Below are 15,670 nucleotides of genomic sequence, written 5' to 3' on the forward strand. Positions count from 1 at the left end.
GTATAGTAATAGGCTCAGCCTACGGCTGGCCTAAAAAGTGTGTAAAAGGTATTAAGTTTGGTGTAGCATCAATATTTGTAAAAGATTTATCTGGAGGAATTCCTAACAGTTTAGCTATAGGTTTATTTTACCATAAATGCATGTTTTTCACTATTAGACAACCTTATCTTTATTTTGTCAGAACTCTCACTTTTTAAAAATCTAATATTAAACCCGGAATTATTACCTGACTTGTGCCAGGCTTTTCTATTAATTTGTTGTGCTAATGTATCTAAATTATATAACCCCGGTTTTAAATATATATAGGCCCATTCATTTTTATTTTTATTAAAAATTAAAAAGGCTCTATGTTCAACAGTTTTATTCGATATATTGTAAAAAGAATTACATAAACTTATATTAACTAATTTTAAATCAACACAATTTTTATATTCCCTATCTAATTGTACTAGTAAATTATGTGATTCATAATTTGTAAGTCTTCTAGAATCAACAAATATTCTGTATTCTTTTAATTCTACCATTTATTTTACATATTTTATTCGAAAATCTATTTCATGGTGCCCTTTTTCATTCTTACCTTTGTATATGAAATAGAAATCTCCAGAACATAATTCTTCAAAATCTTCACTTGATAATCTATGAAATCTATCTGGTAAATATGTTCTGAATTTATATGTATTTCCTTTTAATCCTTCATATTCTAAGTGTATAACTAATTTATCTCCATATTTGTTAGTAACTCTATCAATATTTGTAATTAGATATTTCTTATGGATTATTAATTCTTTTAACTTCTTAAATTTATAATCTACTGATTTGACATTTGAAGTATCTTTTATTCTATCTAGAAATAATTTGTTGTTCTCACTGTGTGTTTGTTTACTCTCCATTTATAATACATATTTTTATTAAAATTTGATTAACACGTTAGAATTCTTTTCATTATCTCGTTCTCTTTTGTTTCTTCTCTTTTAAATTTTAAGTATTCATCTAAATTACAACCATAAGCAACTGTATGAATTCCATCATCTAAAATATATCTTTTATCATCAAATGGGTTTAGACCAATCTTTTCAATTTCTTCAATAAACATTTCATGATCTTCAGATCTTAAACATTTCATCTTATGTTTTCTAACTTCTTCATTGAATATACAATTGATGTAATCTTTGAAATGAATATTCTTTTCTACTACACTTTTGGTTATTCCTTTTAACTTTTTAGCTTCATGTTCTTTAGTTTTATATGAATACATTTTAGATCTAATACCGATGAACTCTATCATTTCTTCACCACCTAATTCATCCTAAAACTTCCCTGGAACTTTTTTATTATCATTGCTAAACAATTCATGATTTTTAGGATAATTACTAAAATCAAAATGATGTTTTAATGTTTTTAAATCATCAGTTATGTTATCAGTTTTAATCTTTAATATGTAAGAATCGGTATCAAAATATAATATTTCTATATGTTTTTCTCCAAAAAGTGGTTGTAATACATTATAATAGAATTCATACATTAGTAATTTTGATAATTCTAAAACTGATGCTCCAACATAAATTGGTTTATTAAATTTCATTGATGTTCTTCTCATTTTAACTGCGGCTAAATTTCCATCAAATATTCTGTTACCTAAAAACTTAGGATATGATTGTAAATGCCTTATCCTTTTACCATTACTAACTAACTCAATATCATTTCTATTTCTAATATTTTCACAAGTCTTACCAAAGAATGCATTATTCATTAGTTTGAAGAAATCTTTCTCAAAATCAGTTTTAGCTTCAGTTCTCTGTTTGGTGTTAAAATCTATATATTTTTCTAACCACTTAGATTGACTAAATGAAATATAACTATGTACATTTTTAGGACCATTCCTTGTTTTAGATAAAACTTTAACATTCTATAATGTACTACATAATTATATTTATCTTCTTGAGTTACTATTAACTTTTTTGTATGAATATGATTTTCGGGTTTAATTCTTTTTTGATAATTTGATAATTCTTCATGAGTTACAGTTTTATGTTCGGGACAGTAAGCTAGATTTCTAGATTTAAATTTAATATGTTCAGGATATTCTAAATCTACAACAAAGAAGTAACCAGTATCTGAATCATCTGCAATATCTAGAATTCTTTTCTTCCAATCAAATTTATCATTATTTTCATGTTGTGAAACTTCACTTATTTCAAATACTCCATAAGGTTGTGGTTCCATCATTGCCCAACCATACAAATTATTTGCATCTATATATAATAACTTATATCCAGGGTTATCATTTACATTGAAATATCTATCACCTAATACACCTGAAACTCCTCCTCTTATAGATTTTTCAAATAATAATAATTGATCTATATTTGTTAACAAATCCATTTTTATATCTGTAAATTTTAATCCACAATCCCATGTTAAACCTGGACTAGAATAACAATGACATGGATCAATGTTAAAATATTTTAGGTTTACATCTCTAAACCTTTCGAATATATGGGTTAATAATAATACATCTGATTTTAGATATGAATCTACTAATTGTCCATGATTTTCTATTTTGAAATGATTCCAAATATTCAATGTTCTATTATATACTTCATCTTTAACATATTCATTTTTTAATTCATCATAGAATTGTTCTTTCAATAATTCAGTTATGTTAAAATCATTATGATTTTTATAGAAAGAATATGGAATTGCGCCTTTATATCTCATTAATTGAAAATCATCATTATTTGGATAGTGTTGCTTTAATATTTTTAATTCATCATCAACTAATGATTTTGATAAGTTATCTAATGAACTATTTAAAAATCTATATGAATCTATAAATCTTAGGCAACCAAATTGGATATATAATTCTCAGATGTTTTAGCTAACATTCTAAATTTATAAGTTGGTATTATATCTTTTGATCTATTTGAATTTAATCTTTCTATTTCATTATTAATTTCTTCTATTTTATGGCATAACTGTTTGATGAATAAATGTGCATCATATCCTGATAGATTATGAAATATAACTCGTACAAAGTTAATTTTCTTAGCTTGTAAGTTACAATTCTCATGTGCAGCGCCTCTAAACTTTCCATTCAAATGATCATGGTCTCTTACTTTTTTATCTTTATAATTAAATATCTTTTCACAATAATAACATTTATCTGCAAACTCAAACGCTTCTTTATCTTCTTCTGTCATTATAATTTCTATATTTGTATTCAATAATTTACTAAATCTTATTTCATATTCAATTAATAAGTCACAAAAATGATTGATAACATTTTCATTTCTATAATCATAATATTCACTTTCAATTAGTTCTGGATAATCAGATTTAATATATAACCCGAAAGCAGCAGCTGATTGATGAATCTTTTTAATTGTATTTGTTTTTGGTGGTTCTTCTGAAAAATCATTTTCATTAGAATTTAATTTCTTTCTTTTATAATATATTTCTTTTCTATCTTGATCAGTTAATTCTTTATTTAATGATTCAAAATCTCCATATATTACAAATGGTACTTTATTTTTGTAATCATATTTTTTGAATTCTAATATTTTATCCTTTTCATTTGGTAAAACTAATTTACAATAATCATGATTTTCACATAATTGTTTATGATTTAATAATGTACTTTCATTACTGAATTTATGTAAACATTTTCTACATAGATATATTTTATTATGGTGATCACTTTCTGTTCTAAAGAATAAATCTATTTGTTTAATCCACATATAATGATTCTCATAATATAATATATCTATAACATCATTTGAATCATAATCTTTTGATAGATATAAAGGTTCTAACGTATAATGTTTTATATTGTTACCTTTTGTATTTGGTAATTTGATTAAATAAAATACATTTATCTTTATATTATTATCTCTTTCTATTTTTGGGATGTTTTTAATTATAACAGGATACTTATCTATCTTATAATTATTTTCAAATGGTTTATAATTTGTTAATCTAAAACTATGTGTAATATCTTCGGTTGGATGTAAGCAACTTATAATTGTCCATAGAAAACATTTATCATCTTCATTTTGTACATTTATTACAGCATTAGTTTAAATGGTAGTTTAATATAACTTGATGCTTCAATATCTGGTTCTTTATAATATGATACATAATTTTCATCAATTGGTTTGGATTTAGTTAACTTATTATATTTTGTGTTATAAACATGTAAAGTCATAAATATTATTTCATCAAATATTAAACCAGATCCTTCAAAATATTTCTCTTCTATTTTAGTTTTTACTTCATTATAACATTTATCTAATTTATCATCTATATGTTGTTTATATATAATATGTTGTGAATGAGAATTTATATTATATATTGGTTTATCTTCAGATTTTATAAACTTTACTTTAACTGATATACTAATTTCAGGGTATTCAATATCTATTATTATTTTTATTATTTCTTTCATATTTTCTAAATGGTTTTTATTTTCTTCTAATGTTTTTCCTTTATGAAATTTTAACTCGATAGCTGCTGGGCCAATATCACTTTTAAATGCTTCAGTTATCTCTATATCTTTTTTATTATCCAATAAATTAATATATTTTCTTACATCTTCCATATATGGTCTTTTATTGTTTAATTTATTTTTTATGCTGTTAATTGTCTTCTGTTTCTTATCATTATCTTCATCAAAATAATCTTCACCTAAAATATCATTATTCTTATTTCTAATATGACTTTTAGATTTTAAATGTTCATTATAATATCTTTTATCACTGAATGATAGATTACATGTATCACATTTGTATGTTTCTTTTTCATTCTTTAATTCATCTAATTTAGTTTCTAATATATCATCTTTATATTCTAGTTTCAATTTATTCTCTAAATGTGTTTTAGTTTTATTGTGTCTTGCTTTTTGGGATTTATCTATATTGATATTACATGTTGAACAGTAGTACTTATTTGCTTCCATTTTAATAATAAATTTTTTATTAAAATTGATTTTAGAAGTTCAATGATTTATATCATGTATTATTTCAATCACACTTTTAATGTTTAAAAAACTAACTCATACAAATATAAATATTGAAATAATGTTGTAAATATATCTATATATCTATTCTATAAGAGCTTACACTTTTATATTGAATAATCTATCAATTTAAATGTTATTCATGTATATGATTATTTTAAGAGTAATAGGGGTAATAGGCTTTCATATCAAAGGTTGAGGGGGCGAGTGAGTAAAAATAAAAAAAAATTTTTATCTTTTTACTTTCTCAACCTCTCGACCTTTGGTATGAAAGCCTATTACCCCTATTACTATCAGGAATAGGCTTACCTGTTGTAGAGGTTGCAGTGACTTGTTGCGACGAAGATAACAAGTTTAAAATTTTCTCTTCAAATACATGGAAATCCTTCAGAGTCAGGAATTTTCCAGTATCCCGACGATCATGCCGACTTCGGTGACGGTCCCTCGAACGGGATCGAAACCTACTAGAAGAATCGCCTTCATCGATAACCGACGTCGACGAACGATGAGAAGACCGACGGCGAAACTTCCTTCAATAACGATCGTAGTCCCTCTCACGATCAAACCTTGATCTGCGAGAAGGAGATCTTGCTCGTTTATTACGCTCACGGCGTCTAGATCTAGTGGGAGAGCGAGCTCTATCCCCGGAGCGACGATCAGAATCAGACGATGAACGTACCGGATGTTTTGAACCGGACGATGTCTGGACCGGACCGGTGCCCGAACCGGACCGATGCCCGACCCGGACCGGTACCGACCGAACCGGTGCGGGCCATTCCCGACTACCGCGGCGCGCGCTCGGTTCAGAACATGTAATCTGAACCGGCCGAACCGGCCGAACCGGTGAATGACCGGAGACCGGTGCCGGTGAACCAGCGTTCCTCCCCGGTGAACGGAGTTGGGAAGCCGATCGTACCAGAACGACCGGCGACCGCTCCGCTATACGATTAGAAACAGGATTAGAGACGTCGGTTGGCACGTCGAAACCGACGAATCCCTGCTATTAACTCGACAACGATCTCTTAGTTTAAGAGCCTTATCGGCCCGAAGCCAAAGGTCCTCGGACCACACCTCGCAAATCTTGCAAGGATTGCTCCTTGCACATATTTGACCGGATTTGCGCCCGCACGACGCACACGAATCGTGGTTGTCCCAGGCGCCAAACAAATGCCCGCATCCCTCCCCGCCACGATGTTGACCCTTAGGAGGGGGTGGCATAATTATCCTGTCACAATACTAAATTCAATTCAATTCAATCAAATTATATTTGTAAATAAAATTCTTACGGAAAAATAGAAACCAGGGATAACCCCCAAACCGAACGGACTCACCGTTATGAGAGTGAAAACTCCCTAATATCCTAATTCCCAGATTTTTACGGCGATTTCTACTGCGAGAACGCCAAGAAAAAAGATGGCGGATTTCGCTGGTGGCTAAATGCAATACCGCAGGGCCGGGTCGTATAGAAAAAACCATTGGTGATCAATTCAAATTTAGAAAATATTGGCAAAAACCATAGGAAAGGGTACAGTACTCGACGGAAATACCTGCGAATTAACGGCCTGTAACCCGTACACAACACTTTGGAAAACGAAGTTAATGTGATAGAGCCTTCATTTCCCGAGAATATTTTCTAAAGTGTGATACAAAGGAGGAACTGGACTGAGGTACAGTCATAGAAATACATCAAGATGAGTCATACTATATAGGTTAACTTTTTGCTTGATGCTTGAAAAAAATTAACTATTTACCTTTATAGTACTACTCATCTCATTGTTGAGTTCTACAACCGGTTAACACTAGGCTACTCTACAAATCATCTCAAATTGATTTAAATAAAGCATATATGTCATATCCTTACCATCAAGAGAATTATGAAGTTGTATCATCTCACCAAAATTGAAGAATACCAAGAAGGACAAGGATATTATATGCGATGGGTTCATGAGATTAAAACAAACTAGGGGTCCAGGGACACCATGCCCACTTGGGAAGTGGTTTCAAAGGCTAAATAATCTAACAATTTCAATATTCAATACCCAATCCAAAGACCTTGAAAAAATCTGATGACCTTGAAAGTCACCACAATCAGAGAACATGTCAGCAGCTACGATTTTGTAATTGATAGTGGAAACAAAATATGCCTTGTTACCAATATGATATGGAAATACTAAGCTATTCTATTATTCAATGCCCCCTGGTGACCATATGCAAATCCCAATGACCTTGAGACTCACCATAATCATATACATGTCATGAGCTACAACTTGGCAATCGATTATGGTAACAAAATATGCCTGGGTAATATAATGCATATGCCAATATAATAAGGAAATACTAAGTTAGTCTACTATTCAACGCCCCCTGGTGACCATACAGAATAACTAATGACCTTGAAACTCACCACAATCATAAAGGATGTCATGAGCTACAAGATTGCAATTGATTGCAAAATATGGATAAAAATATATACGAAAGATCAAGGTAATTGATTTAAGCATCTTCAAAATTTCCCTCAAAAAGTTCAAAAAGTGCTGATTTTGACGAACAACAATGGCTGCCAGTCGGCCATCTTGATTCTGACAGGGCCAGTTGGGCTGAAGATGTGTATAGGGTAGATACATGTATAAACCAAATATCAAGACATTACCTAGAAGCGTCTTCAAAACTTCCCAAAATAACTGGATTCCGTCTACGGACGGACGCTACGACGGACGAAAAGTGAACACAAGGCCGCTGAGACTTAAGTCCCAAGTGGGATAAAAAGCACCAGTGAGAACTGTTAGCTCGACTGATAGTAATGGGGAATGGACTAATATAATATATGAGAGTGAATTTTTGTAATGTAACAGCACAGATTCACTTACTCTTGCTGTAGAGGTAACTGGAGGTATATCAGTAGTTGACTCTACATCAGCATACTGTGAGGCTAAATGCAAAATTTCCTGGTTCTCAGCGGCACCAATCACTAATGAATGATTCTTCTGAAATTAATTTTTATCTAGAATAAATCATTTTTTTATTATTGTCATTATTATTAATACTATTATTTTTTTGTCATTACTGTTATTTTTATTATTATTATTATTATTACTATTATTATTATTATTATTTTGTTCTCAATAATTGTAATCGGCTTTTTTCTACATAGCGGTCTTTTCACTGTTAAATATTTATAACTTTGTTATTGATGTCAATTTTGACCTTAGTAAAAATAACTTATTGTAAAATTTCCCCTGAAATAAAGCTATATTTATATTTTTTTTTAAATAATTATCTAGAAGGCAAATCGATTGAAACAATGAATTGGTTCACATAGAATACTCAACAAGTACAAACCTTTTTTCGTCCATTTCCATCCTGTGATGTAAGTGCCTCGTTAGTATCCACTAAATGATAAATCAGTCATTTAAAATCACTTAAAAAGTGTACTTCAATGGTTTATTTTAGTAATATCAATACTGTTGTTATTCCAAGACTCACATGTTTCTACTTCATTATTTTTCATTTGTGATGTTTTAATCTTGTAGATGGATTCTTCCTTAGATTCATGAAGTTTAACCGTAGCATAACTAAGAAGGAAAACCGCTCATAAATAAAAATTCAATATTTTACATGAATTGATTAGCCTATCTATCTACCTGAAGTCAGAACTTACTCAATAACTGTATTCGTACAAACAATTAATTCCGGTTTTGAATTCCACTGATGGTAAGATATATAATAATATGTGCACAACCATAGCCATTGTTGTCCTTTGGTTAAAAACCTGTAGTAACAAGACACTCCTTCGCCAGACTGGGCCACTAGATAACCAGAAAATACATTGCTCGTGTGTTATATAGAATTAGATTGTTTGCACCGAATGATTAAATCCATGAACTTACATTGTTTATGACATTCAGTTAGTTTATTCAAATCATCAGGATGACAATAATCATAACCGGATGTTCCCAAAACTTCAAATGGCTGGAAACCAATAATTGGAGCGGCCCTATAAAATCATCATTTTTAATCATATTTTTGATCACCAATCCACCATACTAGACTACCTGGCGAATATCTGAAGTATGTAAGGTATCTATTCAGACTGAAACTGCGCAGGTTTCTATGCGACCAAGCACTAGACTGTACAGGGAAAATCTGCATATGAGTCTTTAGATTGCGCTTATTGCCTTTAACGCTTTGAGGCCATAAGCATGCTTGATAAACTCTACCAAGCTCATAGATTAATATGGCTGATAACGCCTTAAAGTAAATGAAAGGCAAGCTGAAATCCCATCCTGATATGTTAGATTCATTCCCAAAAATATGCCCATCTCTCATTTCAATAAACTATGGCAAACACAAAGAACCTAGAAGCCTAACAATTAAGACCTAAATTTCCACAACAAAAGCATATTCAAAATTTCATCCAACTGGGATAAAAGCATTAATTCTTGTGTATTACATCATGTTGTGCTTACCTGTGATCTAAAAATAAAAACTTCCACTCAATACTGTGTCGGGATATGAATTCTCTCATACTATTATCCGGTGTATGAATTTCACGTAATAATGGTGCATTATTTAGTCGTAAAATACAACAGAAATATTCATCCTTATTCACTTCTTTGGTATACACAGAATCTATGATAAATGAATAATATGAATAAAACAAGAGTTCCAGGGACACCATGCCCACTTGGTGAAATGCTCGATAATCTGACAGTTTCAGTATACAACACCACATGGTGAACATACACAGGTGTGTTTTCAGTAGATATATGTAACTAGGGGTCCAGGGACACCATGCCCACTTGGGAAGTGGTTTCAAATGCTCAACAATCTAACAATTTCAATATTCAACGCCCTCTGGTGACCATATACAAAAACCAATGACCTTGAAACTCAATGCAATCATAAAACATGTCAGCAGCTACGATTTTGTAATTGATTGTGATAACAAAAATGCCTCGTTACTAATTTACTATGGAAATACTAAGTTAATCTACTATTCAACGCCCCCTGGTGACCATATTCAAAACCCAATAACCTTGTAACTCACCATATTCATAGAACATGTCATGAACTACAACTTTGCAATTGTTCATGGTAACAAAATATGCCTAGGTACCAATATAATAAGGAAATACCAGGTTATTCTACTATTCAACGCCCCCTGGTGACAATATAGAGTAACTAATTTCCTTAAAACTCACCACAATCATAGACGATGTCATGAGCTACAACTTTGCAATTGATTGCGGTAACAAAATATGTATTGGTACAAATATAATATAGAAATACTAAGATATTGTATTATTCAACGCCCCCTGGTGGCCATATACAAAAAACAATGAACTTGAAACTCACCCCAATCATAGAACACGTTATACGCTACAACTTTCTAATTCATTGTTGTAACAAAATATGCTTAGGTAACAATATAGTGTCGAAAAACTTTTTCCCACCTACGAATGAGTACTAATGACACCAAGATGGCCGCCAATTGCGTCATAATTGGCGGATCAAAAATACCTATCTCAGGTATAAAACATCCCTTTACAAAGAATACCCATCACAAATTGCAATGAGAAATGGCAAACCAGTAGGAAGCTACAGGACCTAGAATTCTGGCCAAAATTGACATTTTTGGGCACTAAAAAGGTCATAGGACGGCCATCTTGAGTCAGATGGACCCAATTTTTCTTATGCTGATGGGCCCTTGGTAGATTCAAATATATTCGAAAGATCAAGGTAATTGATCATATTGTCTTCAAAATTTCCCTCGTAAACTTCGAAAATGTGTAAAAAGTGCTGATTTTGGCGAACAACAATGCTGGTCGGCCATCTTGATTCTGATAGGGCCAGTTTTTGGGCTGAAGATGTGTCTAGGGTAGATACATGTATAAACCAAATATCAAGACATTACCTTGAAGCGTCTTCAAAAGTTCCCAAAATAACTGGATTCCGTCTACGGACGAACGGACGGACGGACGACGGACGAAAAGTGAACGCAATAGCCCGCTGGGACTAAAGTCCCAAGTGGGCTAAAAAGCAAACAGCAAGAAAATCTATTGAGGCATCTTCGAGATATCCGAAGTAACTGCATTCAGCCTATGGAGAGATGGACATATGAAAAGCGAATTCCAATAGTCAGCTGGAATTTAAGTCCCAAGTAAACCAACAAGAATCCATAATTTCACTGACTAATAAGGTACATACCAGAATCACCGCAATTCTTTAAACAGCCTTGACTTTCAACTTTTTGGAAGGCACCTTTCTCATTTGAATTCATAGTTTTCATGTGAAATTGCAAGTATAATTGATTATCTACTTATTTGAGAAAAAAAAGGAGGAACATTTTTATTAACAATCAAACAATAATCAACTGACATTCATGTATGAAATTTTCAAAAGAATGATGCGTACCTTTTCCATTATTGCTTGTCAGATTCATCCTATGCCTAGCTAACCGATTGTACACATCAATTCTGTCTTCTTTATGAATGAAATCAAATATTGAATGGTTGTGCAATTCATACTGAAATCACATTACATACAATTATAATGATACATCATACTATTCATTCATGCAATATACATGTATTTAGAAAAATATGTATCAGGAAATAAATATACATACAGGGAAATAACCTAAAATTGGTTTAACATTGTCTGATATATAAGCTATTTTACCAGTTACATTAAAAACCATTAAAAATCCATGAGTAGCCTGCAAAAGAAAACAATTTTTTCATTAAGGATACAAAGGCACCAAACCCTGAAGGCAAACAGACAATCAGATCTTTATCTTACTGGTAGCAATTGATTTACAATGCCCAGATAAAGAAAATGAAAATCACATAAATATGTAAGACATTCTACTGATTCCTGGGACACAATGACAAACAGTTGGCAATAAATGATATGACATCTGTATTTTCAATCATGGCCTCTAATCACAGAAATCCACGTAACCGCAGAAACTTATCATCCATGTATGGTCGATCCTTAAAATGTTTCAGGAAACACCCCCCGCCCCTGATAAGGTTTCTGAGTAAATAAATTTCATACTTACATCGAGCATTATTTGAATAAATTCGTCATTTGTTAAAAAAGAAGGTTTCCAATTTTCTTCGATTTCATGTGCTTGTGACTCCATTGCAATATCTGCACAAATACAAAATATCAACACACAAAAATGAATCAGCGGCAGATCCAGGGGGGTTGCACAGGGGGGCACGTGCACCCCCAAATTTCTTATGGACCGACCTTTTCGTGAGAACGAAGACAAACATGTGAAAAATCCCTGAAAATGTGTAAAATTATGTCGTCGTTTACAATTACCAGTGCTTTTTTTAGGGCAGTCCAACATCGTTCATGAAAGTTGGGAAAATCACTTTTCAAATTGCGAGTTAAATCGTACTCTGATCGTACCCAGAACGCGTCTGCGAGTCTAATTTTTAAAAATTTTCTGGGGGGAACCCCTATTTAGATTTGTACACCGTCCTCCATGGAATCCTGGATCCGACACTGTGAATAAACCTCACAGATCATTTTCGCTATGGGAATCAGGACTAATCTTAAAGGCGTCGGTTACCAACGGCCCAGGCGGACCACTTCATTCAGGATAAGGTAGCACACGCTCGTTCTTTTTGATGAAAAATGACCCATTCCTCGATTTTATGGGTTTCTCCAAATGAGCCCTTTCCGGAGAAAATCAAGGGTGATTTCATTGAAACAGCCCCTGTTTTCCCAATTCTTTAACCCATTTCCCGTGTGATTAAGAACGCGGGTGCGTCCCATATGTTGAAGGAAGTGATCCGCAGTCCCATTAGCAAATTCAGATGTTGTTTTGGAAATAGGGCCCTGGGTAAAGTTTCACGCTTCTCCCTAACAATAAAATAGGGTCCAGGGACACCATGCCCACTTGGGAAGTGGTTTCAAACGCTCAACAATTTAACAATTTCAATATTCAACGCCCCTGGTGACCATATACAAAAACCAATGACCTTGAAACTTACCACAATCATAGCTCATGTCAGCAGCTACGATTTTGTAATTGATTGTGATAACAAACTATGCCTCGTTACCAATTCAATATGGAAATACTAAGTAATTCTACTATTCAACACCCCCTGGTGACCATATGCAAAACACAATGACCTTCCAACTCACCACGATCATAGAACATGTTATGACCTACAACTTTGCAATTGATTGTCGTAACAAAATATGCCCAGGTACCAATCTGATAAGGAAATACTAAGTTATTCTACTATTCAACGCCCCCTAGTGATCGTATAGAGAAACTAATGTCCTTAAAACTCACCACAATCATAGACGATGTCATGAACTAGAACTTTGCAATTGATTGTGGTAACAAAATATGCACAGGCACAAATATAATATACAAATACTAAGTTATTGTATTATTCAAAGCCCCCTGGTGGCCAATTTTTCTTATGCTGATGGGCCCTTGGGGGATTCAAATATATATGAAAGATCAAGGTTCAAAATTTCCCTCAAAAAGTTCAAAAATGTGTAACAAGTGCTGATTTTGGAGAACAAGAGCCCCAAGGGGCACAATGGCCAGCCTGTCAGATTTGCTTTTTATAAATGATGTAATCCGTGGGTTATATTTATCAATATACACTCCCTGCTCAATATCATTTACATAGTAAAATCGTGTGTTAACACAGACAGCAGGAACGAATGTAATATAGAAATACTAAGTTATTGTATTGTTCAACGCCCCTGGTGGCCATATACAAAAACCAATGAGCTTGAAACTCAACAAGATCATAGACCATGTCATGAGCTACAACTTTCCAATTGATTGAGTTAGCAAAATATGCATAGGTACGAATGTAATATAGAAATACTAAGTTATTGTATTGTTCAACGCCCCCTGGTGGCCATAAACAAAAACCAATGAGCTTGAAACTCATCTCGATCATAGAACATGTCATGAGCTACAACTTTCCAATTGATTATAGTAGCAAAATATGCTTAAGTATCAATTATGATGTGGAAAAACTTTTTTTCCACCTACGAATGAGTACTGATGACCCCAAGATGGCAGCCAAGTGCGTCATAATTGCCTGGTCAAAAATACCCTCTTGGATATAAAAGATCCCTTTCCAAAGAATACCCATTACAAATTGCTATGAAACATGGCACACCATTAAAAAGCTACAGTACTCAGAATTCAGGCCAAAATTGACATTTTTGGGAACAAAAAAGGTTACAGTACGGCCATCTTGAGTCTGATCGACCCAATTTTTCTCATGCCGATAGGCCCTTGGGGGATACAAATATATACGAATGATCAAGGTTATTGATAAAAGTGTCTTCAAAATTTCCCTCGAAAACTTCAAAAATGTGTAAAAAGTGCTGATTTTGGCGAACAACAATGGCTGCCAGTCGGCCATCTTGAATCTGACAGGGCCAGTTTTTGGCCTGAAGATGTGTCTAGGGTAGATACACGTATAAACCAAATATCAAGACATTACCTTGAAGCGTCTTCAAAACTTTGGAACTCTCACGAACTATCTAGATGGTTATCTCTCGACCTAAATAGCTTCAAGAGCCATCTCAAAACAACTTTGTTCCATGCAGCATACCATTAACTCTCGGAAAGCGAATTGTATTTAACATTTTTTTGGCAGAATAAAATTTGATTGAATTTGCAATTCGGGCACATGGCTAATTAGCATATCAAGTTCATACACTCGATTTGGGAAAAGCAATTTTTTGCGAACCTTGCGCAATTGTCAAGGATGAATTTTCTGTAGAGCAAATAAAAATTCCTCCCAAACACCAAATCAACTAAAGATTTCATAGAAATCGATGTTGAAATACAATTTTAAATCTTAAAATAAAACCCGGAAGTAAAACAGTAGACGATACCGCGGGTTCACGTGAACACCTGATTTCTGTAAACGAAATGTTGGTTGTGACAAAATTGTTCAGCCGGTTTTAGGTGGTAATAAGTAGGCTACGGAAACGTAACGACCATGGTCGACTTATTCGATGAAATCAGGCCTATGTGATATCCAAATTTTGACTTTTTTATTCTCCAGACCTCCCTGATATAGAAATAAAAAATTTTGGTGGTACGAAAGTGCAATCACAGCGCCGACGGGGACAGAGCCGTGTCAGTGATCGGCGGAGTGAAAATTGAGGTGGACGAACACGAAAAAGTAGGCTATTGCGCTACTTGAATCACGAAAACTCCTGGCGCGGCCCCCGACGCTTTTCGTTAAGTAATAAAAATATCATGCAATGGGTTTTCACAATCTACTGCTGGTATTTACCGGATTTCAATATCACTCCAAAATTCAAAGAAACCTCGAAATATCGAACTGGAATACTTCCGGTAGATATGCGCGGCTGCCCAACCGGGAAACTTATTAGTTTCAATAGATATTGATAGGATCCATCATCTTCACCCGTCAAGGGATTCGAACCCACTAAGCTAAAGCCATGCCAGAATCGGGTCGGGGCAATCACAGCGCTTGTAACAAACCACATTAGGCTTCTGTAGAATTTCTCAGTAAATGGGCCAATCAGCGAACACGTAGCGAACGCGGAAGTATTGTCGCGTGTTGATACATAAAGTCATGCGCAAAAGCGCCAGTAATGAAATCGTGATAATTCACGTGA

General features: G+C 33.3%; 1 protein-coding gene across 9 annotated transcripts in view; it reads right to left on the reverse strand.

Moving 5' to 3' along the window:
* Window positions 1–15,670, reverse strand: part of LOC141905945 (circadian locomoter output cycles protein kaput-like) — a 41,071-nt gene that overhangs the window by 17,293 nt on the left and 8,108 nt on the right. For 8 of the 9 annotated variants that reach the window (XM_074795067.1, XM_074795068.1, XM_074795063.1 and 5 more), the window contains 10 exons: window positions 12,081–12,172; window positions 11,646–11,735; window positions 11,432–11,543; window positions 11,225–11,335; window positions 9,484–9,646; window positions 8,905–9,011; window positions 8,676–8,823; window positions 8,501–8,589; window positions 8,357–8,406; window positions 7,885–8,001 (listed from right to left, as the gene is read on the reverse strand). In XM_074795067.1, coding sequence (XP_074651168.1) covers window positions 7,885–8,001; window positions 8,357–8,406; window positions 8,501–8,589; window positions 8,676–8,823; window positions 8,905–9,011; window positions 9,484–9,646; window positions 11,225–11,335; window positions 11,432–11,543; window positions 11,646–11,735; window positions 12,081–12,172 — 1,079 coding nt within the window. The remainder of the gene's footprint in view (window positions 1–7,884; window positions 8,002–8,356; window positions 8,407–8,500; window positions 8,590–8,675; window positions 8,824–8,904; window positions 9,012–9,483; window positions 9,647–11,224; window positions 11,336–11,431; window positions 11,544–11,645; window positions 11,736–12,080; window positions 12,173–15,670) is intronic. The other variant, XM_074795071.1, reaches the window with a different exon arrangement.

The sequence above is a fragment of the Tubulanus polymorphus genome, chromosome 5 (assembly GCF_964204645.1).
Source record: "Tubulanus polymorphus chromosome 5, tnTubPoly1.2, whole genome shotgun sequence".
In the NCBI taxonomy this organism is placed as follows: Eukaryota; Metazoa; Nemertea; class Palaeonemertea; order Tubulaniformes; family Tubulanidae; genus Tubulanus; species Tubulanus polymorphus.